Below are 18179 nucleotides of genomic sequence, written 5' to 3'. Positions count from 1 at the left end.
GCAGTGAGTCGATGCTTGTTTTATTAGTGAACATGAGACGACTGGTATATTATCCTTTACATTAAAGAAAGTGGAATGATAAACTGAAAAAAAAAGGGAATTGGAGAAGTCGTCCTGTTCAAATAGACAAACAGCAAGAAAGGCTACTGTAAGGAATTCAGAATTTTATTTTGTCCTTTACACAGGACACAGCTTGAGTATGGACAGTGTGTTTAAAATGCAGCAGCTTACATACACTTTTATTTGGAAAAAGAAAAAACAAATTTGAACTTTCTGCTTAGTAAGCAATAGGCTTTTAAAAAGATTTGTACCATATTTACTATTTGTTGCTGTGTTTCATACAGCATATGTATGGTACAAGTACTACATAATTAAAATGGTAATCCATATTTATAAGTACACCTCTAATATTACAAATGTGTAGTTGATACACTGAAGAAAAACAAAACACCTGTACAAATATGGTATAGCATAACAACAAAAAGCTGTAGTGCAATTAATGATTTAAAATGATTAAAACATGTAAATGCATGTATATGTACATTTAAGAAGAGTTTAATTGCCAATATCAATTAATTGATTGTGCAAGAATAAATATTATATATTTTTTTGTTAGAGAAACAGTGGAAACTGTTTTTAATTAAGCCTTGTTTCAGTACATTACAGAAAAAAACTAAACATTATGATAGCTTGTAATTATGAAAAGCATTTTATTTCCTTTTATTCCATATGTATTATAGATAAATACTTTGTACATATTTTATTAGTACTAGGGTGTTGTACCATGTTAGCCATTATGAATGTAGAGAAAAGTCAAGCAAAAATGACACTTTTATTGGCTAACTAAAAACATTACAATATGCAAGCTTTCGAGGCAACTCAGGCTGTATTTCTGTATTACATTTTGCCTGAAGAAGGGGCCAGAGTTGCCTCGAAAGCTTGCATATTGTAATGTTTTTAGTTAGCTAGTAAAAGGTGTCATTTTGCTTAACTTTTCTCTACATATTTTATTAAAATACGTAAAGAAATTTTACTTTAGTATGTTATGGTCACTGAACAATAACCCTACAGAATTTCATTTTGTAAACACTTTTAGTCTACAGTTTAATTATAAAAATACACCTTAATATAGGACAAAAAACTTTCTGGTTATGCAGGAGTTTAGAGTAAAAACTTTTTTTAAAGGCATAAAGAGAGAAAAAAAAAAAACTGCATCGGTATCGGCCGATCAAGAAACATGGAATTGTTGATCAGTACCAGCTTTAAAAAACCTGATTGGAACATCTCTAGTATCCATCACAAATAATCTGTTTCAAAAAATATTTGGGAGAAAAAAAAAAAAATCAGCGAGAAAGATTGAAAGACTGAATATGAATACTACTTATCTGCTGCAGGTTAAAAAAAAACAAAAAGTATGTTCTCAAAAAAAATAACATCCATAATTTTCAATATTTCTAATGACAGCACTACCAGGTCAAACAATTGTCTTACATGTTTTATTAACAGCAATAAATAGAAATTAGCGAGAGTGAAAATGTGCAGTCATCCAGGAGCCAAGTTTGAGATACCTGTGCTTAGGTATGCTTAACCACATCTTTGAACTGTTGCTGAACCACTTTTAAACGATATACTCTGAGGACGCGTTATTGTTTGAGCAACACTTGAAGACAGTCACAATTCTTACTCATTTATACTTGCAGTGCACCCATTTTCTCAGAGAGCAGCACCATATCTGAAGGACCGAAATGTCCATGTATTGTAGAGATACAACTGTGCTGTAATATAATGTTTACTACATCCACTCCAGACAGCTTAGAACACAACCTGTCAAAATGACAAAAAAAAGTTCAGTTACTAAATGTTAAAACTACTTTAATTACTGTAGGGTCACCAAGTCAATTTATCTGACAATACATGTATAAATAACTTGCAATTAATACATTTTATTTACAGAGATATTTTAATGCAAGTTTTGTTTTCTCAAGCCATATTAGAAAGACTTATATCTCTATTTTGCATTGCAGATGCAATACCCAATGTGATTTCAAAATACAATACACTTGCACATTTGTTCATAATTTACTTCTCACGACCATGGAACTCCAAAGATTCACCCTGGTTCTTAATTACTTTTAATTTAGTTCACAGTGACAACTCAGAGAACATTGATAACGCATCAAATTACTTCCGTACATATAATGCGTTCTAGATCACTTTGTTTGGTATACAGCAGCCTCAGTTTTGCACTAACTTTAATCCCTGAGATATATTTTAGTGGCTTATGATCTTTAAAAAAATAAAAAAAATAAAAAAAAAAATCATAAATAAGGTTTATCATGAATCCTGAAATGTGATAATGGTACCTCACACCAAGAATTTCACATGTGCACATATATGTAAATTATGCATCTTACAAAAATCTAATTTAAGTTTTGAAACAATTTATAATACTAAGGAAGAGTGTCCATTACCAACTCGATATGCTGTGTACTCTCACACTCTTTCACACACATAACCAAATTCATGCAAACCGGTGTAACGTACATCTGCCATATAGATGTTATCTATATACATCCAAGTGCACTGTAACAGTATCTCTGCCCTAAATATTTAAAAACTGCATAGAATGTGTTATTATTGCCTATATTTAAAATGTTACAAAACTGTAGCCGTGTTATTTGATTACGTACACCTTTTGTGGAGATGCTGGTCAATAGCCATTTAAATATAGCACAAGATTATAGCTCTGAAGAGAAAATAATAATGCATTTCTCTCACCTCTTTAAAATTTTCTTGTACAATGATCCAAATGGAAAAAAATAAACCTATTATACAATGACAGAGGGGGACCTAATATTCCAGTGTTACATTCTGATCTGGGATTCACTGTGAAACTATTTATATGAAATTCGATGCTTGTGATAGGAAAGCCTGAGTTGTTGGAGAAACAGAAAACGAACAAAAAAAAAAAGCCTGAGAGTAAAGAAAGCTCATTCAATTCACTATTTTACAATAATTTACAGTAGCACATATTGTTTAAAAAAGTATTTAGATTCATCACTGACAAAAACATCTTGACTATTTTACAGTTGTACGTACACAATTTAAATATTCAAGCTTACTGAAAAAATCAATGTGGTCACAAAATGCACTGTAAACAGGTACTTTGGAAAGTATGCCATAGTCTTTTGGGTTATTGTGGAAACCCACTTTATGTTCTTAGGCATTATAAATGTCAGACGTTTCCAAACATTTACTCCATCCAAAAAAAAAAAAAGTCTTCATTGCAAAACAGTCTTAAATAAACCAAAGACCACATAAAAATTCAGATTATTTTCTGCTATTCAGTGTGGTAGGGGAAGGAAGGGGCAGTGTTCAAGTTTGTTGTGTAGTAGCAAATATCATTAAAAAGACGCGCAAAGAAAAAATTGCCACACTTCAACACGATGCAGCATTATCTTAAATATAAAAATATTAACTCTTCTTAAATTGGATATTACACCTTACAACCTGGAAAGAACAGCAGCAGAAACGCCGCTGAAAGTAGCTGTTTCACAGCATTTTCAAGTCATCATAAGGCATTACTGTGTTCAGCTCTTTATGGCTAAGAAATGTTCAATCTTGAAGTTTCTGCAAGTGTTATGTTTTCCGACTGCTCCAGATCTGCTCAGGGGTACTTTTGTGGTCTGAGGAGTACTCAAAAGGTGACCTGTGTCCAAGTGGAGATCTAGAATCATACGGTGATCTCTGTCCCAATGGAGACCTGGGCCCACTTCCAGAAGGTCTGTGATCCATTTGCCAGTCTGAATGATATCTGTATTCTCGAGAAGGTTTATGATGGCCATAATCTGAGCTAGATCGGTGGTCCAAATGAGATTTGTGATCGGAGTATGATCGATGGTCTGCAGGAGCACGATCCTTATTACTTCCCTCTATATTTGATCTGTGGTCTCTACTTCTGTGATCTTCTAGCTTTCTGACTTTGTTTTCACTATAGTACCTGTAACAAACAGATAAGATATTGCTTTAACATTAAACTGGTAAACTAACACAGATGGCACAGTATACAATTAAATAATAAATATTGACAACTTAACAGCATACTTTATCTTGTTACTAACAAAGTTCCAAATTGATCAATTAGTGTTATAAGACAGTTGGAACAAGACTGACTGTATTGTAGCATGTTATGAAATAATACAGTTCTTGAAAATTTTCTAGCAAAACCACTGCAATTAGAATATAGAAATAACCTCATAAACCAATTGCAAGTAACTGACAGGGACATTAATAAAAAGAAATAGGTGTGCTAAGTACTGTATTATGAATGGACTGCTTTATTTTTGAACATTTATTCAAAAAGTTTGATCCCTAATAAATCTACCATCTATCAAAAAACTATACATACTCAAATAGTTAACTGTATAGAATATTAAGCATACTTGTTAACCAATGTGAAATTAACAATTCACATTTAAACATGGGAAACTTTACATTGAAACCCTGAATCGTAATAATTGAGACTAACTCTGCATTTATAAATTAAAAAAAAAAACAAAAAAAAAAACTGATAAATCATTAGGATAAATTATCACCACCACCCTGCCCTTACCCTAAGAAGCTTACCTGCTGTCCTGACGATAGTGATCCCTATCCCGATGATCCTTTCCATTACTAAATGCTGAATAAGGTCTTTTTCTTGTTGAATCACTTTTTCTGTAAGAATCCCCTGGATGTCTGCCTTTATGATGATCATGGTAGTGAGACGAGTGGTGTCTTTCTGATGTGTAGCTATCTCTACTGCTGTCATCATGGTGTGAGTTCTCTTTCAGCCTTTCTACTTCTAAGTAAAAACAAACAAACAAAAATGTCAGGTAGTGTGAGCATGAGCATCGACACTATCCCTTTTGAGAAATTACTTTGCCAAATTTAATGTAATATTTTTTCTCTCCCAAAAGCAAAAATTAAAAAGCCTATTGTACTTTTTTATCCCTTATCATGAAGGATGTGAAAATGTTGTAAATAAACAAGGATTTAATTTCAAATATGGTGTGACCACCAGGGAGAGTTGCAGAACTCCAAACCTCAGACACAACCTAACAGACACTAGCTCCAGTTTAAATGAAATATTTATTTACAGCAAATACCTTACACCAAGCCTTCAAAAGTGACATAAACCAACACAAATCTTTTTCCACCCCTCTTCCTCCAACTCGCATAGATAAGACCGAGCAGTCTCTTTTCTTCTTGGACCCAGGAGTACTTCCGGTGCTAGGGAACAGCCTGACGGAAATGCTTCCAGGTCAATCAGAAGTCACAAAAAATAGGGACTACAAGTCCAGACATGGCCTTCAGGCTTCCATGTGGCAATCCTAATCCAGGGAGGCCACCGGCTAGCGTAATGGGGGAGAAAATATTTGTTGGTGCTCATCTCCCTCAGTCCCTTCTATTGTACTGGCCTCACAGCAGGTTAACAGTCCTTGTTGAATCCCGGCCAGGATGCCAGTCTCTGCATGCCATTCATTACAATGGCCTTAAGATGTATGTTTTAAACAAAACATTAAATAATGTTAAATTTGAGTGATTTAATCAGAATAAATAATATCTGCCCAACACACTTTTAAATAAACTAGAAAAGCTCTCCAGTTTGTAGAAATCTTCCTCTTATTAATTTGTAAGATATTTTTACCCCCAACCACACATAGCTAATCAACATTTCACCTGCTTAAAACAACTGTGGTTAAATGGTGGCTCAAGCAGCAAGGCCAGAATTTGTTCTTTTAAAAGTTGTTTCATGTAAGTGTCTGATTATTTTAATTTTCATCTTTGTGTCTCTTCAAAAATTCTTAATAGGGTTTATATAATTTCCAGTAATTTAACCAATATGATTACATTTTCACTTGTGCAATAATAGTTTCATTTACTGAAATGCCTTTTTTTTTTTTTTTCCAAACCTTTGCTTGGTACTGATCTTTAAAATTTATAAAATACACAAGTTATCTGAACTATGATAGCAATCAATATTTAATAAAAATTAGTTTTAATTAACACTACAATTACCAGAGCCTACGAAAAAACTCGTAGATCCATCCCACCTTAAATCGCTTCTCACCTCTCCGTCAGTGTCTTTTGTCCTATAAATGTGTTGATAAGCAGCAAGCAGTCCACTATTACATCCCCCACCGGCGGACAGTTTTCTCAGCTCAAGTCTGTTTACCTGCGTGTAAGTTGCTTGGAGTTGTATAGAGTGAGAAGTCAAGCAAAATGACACCTTTTATAAATACTATCGTTATGTGGAACAAATGCATTTCATGTGTTTTTTTTAAACACATCGTTAAAAAAAAAAAAAAAAGTTTTTCATGTTTTAGTAATAATTGACAAAATGTAGACATGAGGTTTATAATGTGTGAAGACTGAAGTCCAAAAATCAAAGAAACACTTTCACAAAAAGGTAGAAATACAACAGAGCAAGTGCGCTTTTATTCAAAAATATACAGTGGTGTGAAAAACTATTTGCCCCCTTCCTGATTTCTTATTCTTTTGTATGTTTGTCACACAAAATGTTTCTGATCATCAAACACATTTAACCATTAGTCAAATATAACATAAGTAAACACAAAATGCAGTTTTTAAATGATGGTTTTATTATTTAGGAGAAAAAAATCCAAACCTACATGGCCCTGTGTGAAAAGTAATTGCTCCCTGAACCTAATAACTGGTTGGGCCACCCTTAGCAGCAATAACTGCAATCAAGCGTTTGCGATAACTTGCAATGAGTCTTTTACAGCGCTCTGGAGGAATTTTGGCCCACTCATCTTTGCAGAATTGTTGTAATTCAGCTTTATTTGAGGGTTTTCTAGCATGAACCGCCTTTTTAAGGTCATGCCATAGCATCTCAATTGGATTCAGGTCAGGACTTTCACTAGGCCACTCCAAAGTCTTCATTTTGTTTTTCTTCAGCCATTCAGAGGTGGATTTGCTGGTGTGTTTTGGGTCATTGTCCTGTTGCAGCACCCAAGATCGCTTCAGCTTGAGTTGACGAACAGATGGCCGGACATTCTCCTTCAGGATTTTTTGGTAGACAGTAGAATTCATGGTTCCATCTATCACAGCAAACCTTCCAGGTCCTGAAGCAGCAAAACAACCCCAGACCATCACACTACCACCACCATATTTTACTGTTGGTATGATGTTCTTTTTCTGAAATGCTGTGTTCCTTTTACGCCAGGTATTTTCCCAAAAGTCTTGGCAATCATTGAGATGTTTCTTAGCAAAATTGAGACAAGCCCTAATGTTCTTTTTGCTTAACAGTGGTTTGCATCTTGGAAATCTGCCATGCAGGCCGTTTTTGCCCAGTCTCTTTCTTATGGTGGAGTCGTGAACACTGACCTTAATTGAGGCAAGTGAGGCCTGTAGTTCTTTTTTAGATGTTGTCCTGGGGTCTTTTGTGACCTCTCGGACGAGTCGTCTCTGCGCTCTTGGGGTAATTTTGGTCGGCCGGCCACTCCTGGGAAGGTTCACCACTGTTCCATGTTTTTGCCATTTGTGGATAATGGCTCTCACTGTGGTTCGCTGGAGTCCCAAAGCTTTATAAATGGCTTTATAACCTTTAACAGACTAATAGATCTCAATTACTTCTGTTCTCATTTGTTCCTGAATTTCTTTGGATCTTGGCATGATGTCTAGCTTTTGAGGTGCTTTTGGTCTACTTCTCTGTGTCAGGCAGCTCCTATTTAAGTGATTTCTGGATTGAAACAGGTGTGGCAGTAATCAGGCCTGGGGATGGCCACGGAAATTGAACTTAGGTGTGATACACCACAGTTAGGTTATTTTTTAACAAGGGGGCAATTACTTTTTCACACAGGGCCATGTAGGTTTGGATTTTTTTTCTCCCTAAATAATAAAACCATCATTTAAAAACTGCATTTTGTGTTTACTTGTGTTATATTTGACTAATGGTTAAATGTGTTTGATGATCAGAAACATTTTGTGTGACAAACATGCACAAGAATAAGAAATCAGGAAGGTGGCAAATAGTTTTTCACACCACTGTAACTGCAGAAAAACAACATCCATGAGGGTGTGACATTCACACGCATTTACTACGACTGCTTCGGTGGTGCAACGGTATCAGCAGTTGAATGGTAATCAAAACTTCACGGGTTTTGTCAGCTGCTTTTATTCTTACTATTTTAGAATAAATACATACATTTGATTTGTCTGTAACAGCCGGTGTAAATGTATGATACTTGTAAATATTAGCTTTATTTATTTATTTTTAAATTCAGTTTCATTCTCTCTGTCGCGTTCACGATCCTACACCCACCACCCCCATCTGACACTGCTGTTTTCAGATAAAGACGTGCTAAAGCTCTGCACTCTGTAGGAAGTAAGTAAATAACATTCAATCTGGCTTTTATGTAAGTAACATATAAATGTTGATGTGCAAGTATAACAAAACAAGTGCACTTTTACTCAAGACTATAATCGAAGAAAAAAGTAACTCACAAGTACACTGCAGAGCTTCCTGTGTTTAAGCAACATGGGCATGCTCAAAAAATACACATGTAATGCCACGAAAAGTGCACGTAGACACTTCAGTTCGCAAGCATTGGTACAAGAATGCAGTCAGACTTCTTTTTAGGGTACATACACCGTCCAGATGTTATTTATTTGGATTTATTTTTGAATAAAAGCGCACTTTTTCTGTTGTATTTGTACCTTTTGTGAAAGTGTTTCTTTGATTTTTGGACTTCAGGCTTCACACATTATAAACTTCATGTTTACATTTTGTCAATTACTAAAACATGAAAAACGTTTCTTTTTTAACGATGTGTTTACATAGATCGCTGTAGACACGGAACACACATGAAATGGATGTGTTCCAAATAACGATATAGTATTTATAAAAGGTGTGATTTTGCTTGACCTCTCATTCTATACAACTCCAAGTAACTGACACACAGGTAAACAGACCTGAGCTGAGAAAACTGTGCACCGGTGGGGGATAGCGGACTGCTTGCTTCCTGCTGCTTATCAACACATTTAAAGGACAAAAGATGCTGACGGAGAGGTGAGAAGCGATTTAAGGTGGGACGGATCTACGAGTTTTTTTGTAGGCTCTGGTAATTCTATTGTTAAACTCCTAATTTGGAATTAATTTTTTTCTCTGCAGTGTATATATACTATATTTGTGAATATTGTTTATTTAAATACACAAGTATCTCTTCAATTTACATCAACAATTAAGTTATTCTGCAACATCTGCTCATTTCAACGGTATTCAAATAATAATTTGTAAAAATATAAACTGAAAAAATAACTGCATCATTAACCCGAAATGTAAAAGTCATAAAATGTCACAAAAATCAGGATTGTGATTCTAAAAAGCCAGGACAGAGTACTCTGCTTACGCCTTTCACCTTAAATTAGGCTAATAAAGCTGGCTTACCTGAATGTTTAATGCTGTGAGTGTTCTGACCACTGTTGTTTTGATCAGCTGCCTAAAAGGTAATGCGAAACAAAAATACATCCTTTAGAAGCAAGATCACATTTGTTTGTGTTAACTATAGTTTTTAAAAGATGTAATACAAGTCAAATGCTGTTAGAACGAAGTGCCTGGGCCTGAAAAAATAATTTGTTGTAACAAGGATTTCATTATAATGGAACTGGAACACAGCATGGTCTTTTGGCACAACGCTGTCTACAGAATGCTAAACTCAATGGCAACTTCAGTTTTCTTCTTGCTAGCATCAACAGTAGCAAGAAGTTACAAACTTATTTTTACTGGCACCCCTCATTGTCTATAGCACAACCAGTATTATTAGACCTTGTGGTCCAGGGGTTGATGTCCCCCTTGGTGTCCAGAGCAAGCACAGCTTGTTACATTAACAGTGTTCCTTGGTGTCCTTAATGTGTGCCCCTTAACCTCCATAAACACCGTCTCTCGGGTGACATCGCCAAACCGGTTGAACGGCTCCAACCAGCTGTCATCTATTATTTTATGTCACGTATTTATATTAAAAAAAAAAAAAAACCTTGAAAAGTTTTGCATAAATAGTTCATGATTTGAAGTTCTAGTAAATGAAGGTCACATTCATAAACAGGAATCAATGGATATATATTTGCGAGCAGAGAACTCAAAGACTTTAAAATGCAACAGTTTGTTTTTTTTTTTTTTTAAGGTTATGGCGTGCAAGTATTCATAGGATCTAATTTCAGCAAATTCATAAACATGCTGAAAACTGGTTGTGCAGCATAAACATGAGGGAAGCTCAGCAGTCAGCACTTTTGCTGAAGGCCAAGTCAAAAGTGAATCCTCAATCTGACCAATGTACTCCGTGAAATCGAATGAAACCTTAAGAAACCTGGAAATAAGTAACAGAGCATAGCTCTGGCAAACCTCCAGAGCTCTACATGTACAGCCAAAGTAAAATTGCATTGACATTTATCCTGCCCCTTAAATATGCCCACAATGCCTCTAGTCTGCAGTAATCCTTCCCGAGCTCTGCTCTGCTGCAAAGGTATGATGACTATCAAATAAATCAAGTGACAAACATGCCATTTAATTAGCTGTTCAGCAGAGCTACTGAATTTCTGGACCAACTACAAGAAAAGCGCAGGTTTTTCTGCATTTTTTTTTTAAAGGCTTGCTTCAGTTGTCAACAAACTCTCCCTATACCCTGTCCTACGCACCAGCCACTTCACATCTCTGCTGGTTGCATATGTGGATTTCATTTTCACCAAACAACAAATCTTTTAATTCTCGCAGATACACCTCTTCATTGGGAATAAACTCTACTTTTCACTAATGGCAACACGAATTAGGCGATCTACAAGTCTCCTACTTAAAAGTTTAAATCCGATCAATATATTTGATCTCTTTTTGCTGTTCTGTTATTTCACCAAGTAGTAATTTCCATTTGTTTGCGATAATGTGATCTTTACTATCATTTTTTTGAGACTTTCGGATTTTAGTACTTTCATTGGTCTACATGTGTATCGCACTAACATTTTTGAATTCTTTATGACATTTTACTTTGTCATTACCCTTGGTCTTTTATATCCAGACCACGGGCATGGTTAAATCTCTTGGCACGTGAAAGTATCTCTCTGAAAAAGTCGCGTCTCGTCTGAGGCTAAAAAGTCTCCTCTTGTGCCAGGATATTTTTTTTTTATTATAATGGAGAGAAATGACTTGCTTGTAATGAATTTTGCATTTAAAATGTACTTTTACTTTTTTTAAATAATATCACTATAGAAATTGGCCAGGGCCAAAAAAAATCAGTTAAAACAATTTCATTAAAACAGAGTTTGTTTATTGTAGAATCTGACCTTTTTTTAGATTTTCACTGATCAAAAAAAAAAAAAAAAGATGGCTCCATATCTGGTGTGAAAGATTGGGTGGGAAACAAATTAATCCAAGAGGGTGCTTGTGTATAACCACTGATGCTCAGACTGAAAGGAAGAAGTTATTCTCATTTGTGCATCTCACGAGAATGCCCCCTCAAAACTGCAAAACCAAAATCCAAAATCAACAAATCCAAATATCTATAAGAGAACTTTTTACAAGTTCTCAGGAACTGGAAATTCTTTGGTGGGAACTAGAAACTGCAGAAGAAGAAAGGGAAATTATCTCTTCAACCTGCTGCCAGTGCAGCATTCATCAGGAAAAAGAATAGTGCAACGAAATGAAAAAGAATATAATAATCAGAAACCAGTTCTGATTGCTAAGTTATATATAAGCAGTTTAATTTAATAGTATATAAAATGGGTTGCTGGATAGAATCATAATTAAAAAAAAAAAATGTATGACTAGCAACTTTTTTTTTTTTGTTCTTTATTTCACCTTATACAATTTGTTGTATTAGGAATTTGTTAGTTTTTGCATACGCCTTAGGGTCAGAGCGCAGGGTCAGCCATTGTACAGTGCCCCTGGAGCAATTGAATGTAAAGGGCCTTGCTCAAGGGCTCAGCAGAGTAGGATCTCTTTTGGCAGTGATGGGTTTCAAACTGCAAACCTTTGGGATACCAGCACAGATCCTTAGCCTCAGAGCCACCACTCCACCCAAAATCATCTGAAAATAATGGTCCTGTACTTGAAAGTTCAGTGGTTAATTAAAGAGTGCTCATAGCTATCAAATGTGTTTCAGTAACTACTGAACAAATGAAATTCTCTCACCCTATTCTTCTTTAACATGCCACAAGGAATGGGTGTACATACAACAAAATAAAATTAAGCTTGAAAGATTTTCATAAAAAAAAAAAAAAGGAAAAAAAAAAAAAGAAAAATGGAATAGGCCAGGAAAAACCCAGTTGCTGCACCTCTATTAAAAATAGTAAGCATTATAATCATAATTGCTTGTTTTTATTTTCTGTACTTACCAGCGCATTTTCCTGCCTCTTTTTGATAGCATGCTTATATAGTTTGTGTAATTTTCTAGCATCAAATTCTGTAAATTTTGACACAAATATCCAAAGATTTCTAGAAGAAAATGGTTAAAGTTGTATATTAATAGAAATTCATATACTCAATGGGGACACTTTTTAAAAATTAAAAAAAAAAACAAAAAACCCTCCTGACAGTAACAATAAATAACAATGATGCACTATGATCTAGGCAGCAGTAAAACTCATTAAGTTTACTCTTAAATATAAAATATATAGATTTATAAAAATAGTATTTAAAAAAAAAATTATGCAAGTTTACTTACTTTCGCCATTGCTTAATTTGTTCCGGATTAGTGTATTCTTTTAGGCATTCAGTAATGTGATCTCCAATTTTTATTAGGCACTGCCTTGTATGCTCCAGCTGTTCTCTCTCTGAAAGGCCTTTTTCTGGTCTATCTAACTGCTTTAAAGCTGCTTTTACAGGGCGCATCCTCTCTTTGCACTGAAAAGAAAGGAATAATATAAAAAAAGTTATCAAAACAAGTAATAAATCACAAATGGCATATAAATAAACACTATTTTGCCAAAAAAAGAACCTCTTATTACTATATGGGGTATTAAACAAGATGAAAAAGGAATGAAATACTGAACTTCGTGGTAACAACATGGCCTACAAAGTCATATTCAAGCTAAAATATAGGACCCAAAAACACGACAATCATTTATTTTCCTTTAGAATAAACACAATGAAGAAAGAATCCTAATTTGTTAATAGGCAATCTGATTTTGACTTTAGTTAAATGACTCACAAGGTTTAAAAACAGAAGTGAGCAACAAACACCAAATTGTTCTAAATTTTTCTGTGAATATTAATCCTTCAAAGCAATATAGCTTAATTTAACATGTAAACAAAAACAGTAAGTGCTACTTTACTGTTCATCAATAACCTTTTAGCTGTATGCATGTTTGTGGGAAACTGAAACCAACAATCCCCATTTAAAAAATATCCAAATATTCTTCAAACTTCTCCAGATGAACATTTAAAAAATATATATTATTTGAATGGTCTTAAAAAGAGAAACTAGAATGAAAACGTTATAGGCAACTTGTATATGAGACAATAAATTAAAGTCTTACATTTATAAGAATGTTTACTTGTACAAGAACTGTAATATACTGGCTTTTCAGACGGTAAGGTAAAATAATATCATGAAATAAGCCATAACTGAAATTAAAGCAGTGTGTTCCTTAAGGCTGTGTTACATTACATGACTTTGAAGCGATTTTCAGTTGCAGACTTCATTACCTTAATCCTTCTCCCATGACTTTCAGTCGTGTATAGCGACATACCCCAGTAACTCAGTCCAACTAGTCTACAACTCACCAAGACAAAAAAACATGTCTGATTTTGTCTTAAAACTCTAGCTAAGTTTGAATGTTGACATGAAATTAAGCAGTGTATAGCCTATGCAGAAAATGTACATTATAATAATAATCATGAACAGCAGAATTAGATGGCAGTATGGCTTAGGCTACTTTTGTTATTAATGTTAAATACAGTATTCTGCCATTGATATGCTTGATATTATAAGACATTGTATTTTTTTCATCAAAACTTAAAATTATCCATTTTTTAAGGGGTCAGTTCAAACTCATTCAATTAAAATGCTTTCTGCAGAATGCTTATGTATGCATTTTACAAACAACACTTATGCATTTTACATATGTTAAATGACTGAGCAACTAAACATAATGCAGATATGTGAAAAGCTGGGACAACAAATCATCACAAACCAATAATAAGTATTGAGATATTGTCAGGACAGAGTGCTGCCAACAGAAGATAAACTTGTGATGCGATTTAATGTATGCAAATACTTTCCATAGTTTATGATAATGATAACAACAGAACCATGGATTAATCATTAAGCAAAATAAACACATGCTTAGGTACCAAGGGGAAGGGGGGCACCACAGTAATTTTTTTAAACATTGGCAGAAAACTAAGATAGGGCTGCACAATTAACTTTATTGATCAGAATGCATTCCATTTAGTATTCCGACTAAGTCAGGAATTAAGCTTTCTCAATTACAGTCTGATCCCCAACAATATCTTTTAAAATGTGTACACTTCCTTCAAGTGCTTGTAGAAGTGTCCAGAAAAACTGAGAAGTAAAGTTGACCTGACACTTTTTAGTAGGGTTTAATGCCAAAATGAAGAGAATTGTCCATCATCTTGAATTATTTTATTTTCAATAGCAACAATGTTATTAAAAAAAACATACCATCTACTGGGCTGCAATATTCCCACTGTGATGCCAAAGACAGACTTTTTGCTACTGCAAGTGTTTGATATCTGATAAAGGTGGCAAAGTTAAATATTAAGTTTAGGAGGCAATTACATTTTCACATGGGTGACATAGGTGTTGGTGAACTTTTTTCCTTCAATAAATTAAATGATTGTTTATAATTATATTGTATTTACTAACGGTCTCTTTTGGATCATGTTGAATTTATTTCCAGTCAGAAACAAATGTTATAAGTAAAAAAGCACTGCATGCTTCTTCACCTTGCTATATATTCATACATTAAATGTGTTTACATATTGTATAAAAGAACTAAGGTTGTGCTTATATTCACTTCTTAATTGTTCCATTACTGCTATATAAGATTTTAGTATGTACTTTAATTTTTATATATACACAAACACTTTGTTTTCTCAATTCTGCAGAACCCCAATTTAACATTCCCAAGTTTAACATTTTTTCCACATCTTATATTTCTGAGTGTTGGTGATAGCTGGTTTTTCAAAAGTACCATTTGTTTATTGTAAAAAAACAATATTAAACAAATTTTATTTGTCAAATAGTCCACCACTTAATTTTAGAGGGAACTAATTAATTTAAGGACAAAGTACATCGTTCACTGTAATACTGTTAACTGAAACTAATGAGGGGAATAACAAAAGTCTATTCACATGGACTTTTGAATTTGTTCGCCATGGTCGATTTTATCATGGAATGCTATTCGAAAAGTAGTAATAATAATTCATTAAAATTTATCTAGCACTTTTCTCACCTATTCATAAAAACTTCCTGAAAAATTCTTCTTTGTAGGTTATGATGGGGACAAGGTAAAAAATGAATTTCTCTAAGGAGAACAAACAAGTCCTCCTGCTCTTTAATGACAGTTTATTGATGGCAGAAAGCTTCAAGAAGCAGGAAGCTCATCTTGGCGATCAAGCATCGCCTCAGGGGCCAGTCTAAAAGTGGTTTGTCCGTTTTCAAATATTTACACAAAGAAATTTTTGGCTGAAGTTTTAAAAAATCTCAAGAGCGGTTACCCCAATTGCAAGTTGAGAAACTGGTTTCTTCACAAGAACAACACTATTACGTACTGAGCCAACAAGATCACCCTCCCTCTTTATTGATGCCTCTGGGATCAGCCTTTTGAATGCCCCACCCTGCTTGCCTCACCTGAACTACTGGCTTTTCTTTAAAATGAAGGACATAATGCACATAAAATGCTATGACGACTGGGAAGGCGTGATTAATAAAAATGGATGGGATAGCATAGCAGGTTGCTTGTGCTATGTGACACATTTGCAAAGCAAACAGGCTGATGAAGAAGTGCAAAGGAATTTAAGGTGGCCCGACACTGACTTTTTTCGTAGGTTTCAAGGATTCTAGTGTTAATTCAGTGAATGAAGAGCTGGGAAAACTGAGAATAGAGAGGATTTTTCAGGGGCACTTTGAAAAATGGACCCACAAATTGCAGGTGTATTGAGGCTGGCGGCGACTAAGTGGAAAAATAGAGAATGAATAAAGTTTGAGGATAAAAAATAAAGATCTCTCTTAAAGAAAATGGACTTTTGGAACTCCCCTCATTTTAACAATTATAACATGAACGTCAATAGTGGATGGTCAGTTATTCATTTTATCATAATTGTGTATTTTAATTATAAATTTATAAGTAAAAAATTTTGATTCATGTATGCTGAAATGCTAAATATCTACAAGTTTAGAAAGCAATGGAATGAGAGATATTGCTTGGTAATAATTAAATTTCTTTATTAGAATTATTTTTTTAAAAAGTATGTTCTCAAGTTTACCTAATTTCAAGGGTGAAAACTTTCTTTAGTATGCTGGATTGTAGGGCTTGTTTTGCTAGCCAATGTTGAGGCCAATGTTCAGTATTTAGTCAATGCAGATGTATTTTTTTATTTTGTTTTTACATTTTCCTTAAAGTTCACAAAGATCTTTTGAAACAGAACATTAAAGTTCAGTGAGGCTTGTTTGCTTTTGTTTAGTGGAAAATCAAATATATTGAGGAAAACAGCTCCTTGAATACTTAAGACTATACAGTAAAAAAGAAGCAAGATTGACAATGTGCCTGTGCAATATACAGTGGGTACAGAAAGTATTCAGACCCCCTTCAATTTTTCACTCTTTGTTATATTGCAGCCATTTGCTAAAATCATTAAAATATTTTTTTTTCCTGATTAATGTACACACAGCACCCCATATTGACATACAAAAAAAAGAATTTTTAAAATTGTTGCAGATTTATTAAAAAAGAAAAACTTAAACATCACATGGTCCTAAGTATTCAGACCCTTTGCTGTGACACTCATATATTTAACTCAGGTGCTTTCCATTTCTTCTGATCATCCTTGAGATCACCTTCATTTGAGTCCAGCTGTGTTTGATTATACTGATTGGACTTGATTAGGAAAGCCACACACCTGTCTATATAAGACCTTACAGCTCACAATGTATGTCAGAGCAAATGAGAATCATGAGGTCAAAGGAACTGCCTGAAGAGCTCAGAGACAGAATTGTGGCAAGGCACAGATCTGGCCAAGGTTACAAAAAAATTTCAGCTGCACTTAAGGTTCCCAAGAGTACAGTGGCCTCCATAATCCTTAAATGGAAGACGTTTGGGACAACCAGAACCCTTCATAGAGCTGGCCGTCCAGCCAAGCTGAGCTACCGGGGGAGGAGCCTTGGTGAGAGAGGTGAAGAAGAACCCAAAGATCACTTTGGCTGAGCTCCAGAGATGCAGTCAGGAGATGGGAGAAAGTTGTAGAAAGTCGACCATCACTGCAGCCCTCCACCAGTCAGGGCTTTATGGCAGAGTGGCCTGTCGTAAGCCTCTCCTCCGTGCAAGACACATGACAGCCCGCATGGAGTTTGCTAAAAGACACCTGAAGGACTCTGAGATGGTGAGAAATAAGATTCTCTGGTCTGATGAGACCAAGATAGAACTTTTTGGCCTTAATTCTAAGTGGCATGTGTGGAGACAACCAGGCACTGCTCATCATCACTTGTCCAATACAGTCCCCACAGTGAAGCATGGCTGTGGGGGTATTTTTCAGCTGCAGGGACAGGACGACTGGTTGCAATCGAGGGAAAGATGAATTCAGCCAAGTACAGGGATATCCTGGACAAAAACCTTCTCCAGAGTGCTAAGGACCTCAGACTGGGCCGAAGGTTTACCTTCCAACAAGATAATGACCCTAAGCACACAGCTAAAACAACGAAGGAGTGGCTTCACAACAACTCTGTGACTGTTCTTGAATAGCCCAGCCAGAGCCCTGACTTAAACCCAATTGAACATCTCTGGAGAGACCTAAAAATGGCTGTCCACCAACATTTACCATCCAACCTGACAGAACTGGAGAGGATCTGCAAGGAGAAATGGCAGAGGATCCCCAAATCCAGGTGTAAAAAACTTGTTGCATCTTTCCCAAGACGACTAGTGGCTGTATTAGCTCAAAAGGATGCTTC

At 35.0% G+C, this 18179-nt stretch overlaps 1 protein-coding gene across 4 annotated transcripts in view; it reads right to left on the bottom strand.

Annotated features, from left to right (window-relative positions):
* Positions 1–1474: 1474 nt before the first annotated feature.
* chd1 (chromodomain helicase DNA binding protein 1) overlaps positions 1475–18179 on the bottom strand; it is a 181755-nt gene continuing 165050 nt past the window's right edge. For all 4 annotated transcript variants that reach the window (XM_039758926.1, XM_039758928.1, XM_039758925.1 and 1 more), the window contains exons 33-37: positions 12714–12892; positions 12385–12484; positions 9452–9503; positions 4627–4843; positions 1475–4000 (exon numbers count right to left, since the gene is read on the bottom strand). In XM_039758926.1, coding sequence (XP_039614860.1) covers positions 3640–4000; positions 4627–4843; positions 9452–9503; positions 12385–12484; positions 12714–12892 — 909 coding nt within the window. In that variant the 3' untranslated portion in view covers positions 1475–3639. The remainder of the gene's footprint in view (positions 4001–4626; positions 4844–9451; positions 9504–12384; positions 12485–12713; positions 12893–18179) is intronic.

This window comes from Polypterus senegalus, chromosome 7 (genome assembly GCF_016835505.1).
Source record: "Polypterus senegalus isolate Bchr_013 chromosome 7, ASM1683550v1, whole genome shotgun sequence".
Classification (NCBI taxonomy): domain Eukaryota; kingdom Metazoa; phylum Chordata; class Cladistia; order Polypteriformes; family Polypteridae; genus Polypterus; species Polypterus senegalus.
Note: the sequence above shows the minus strand (reverse complement) of the source record. Positions and strands in the feature narration are given on the sequence as shown.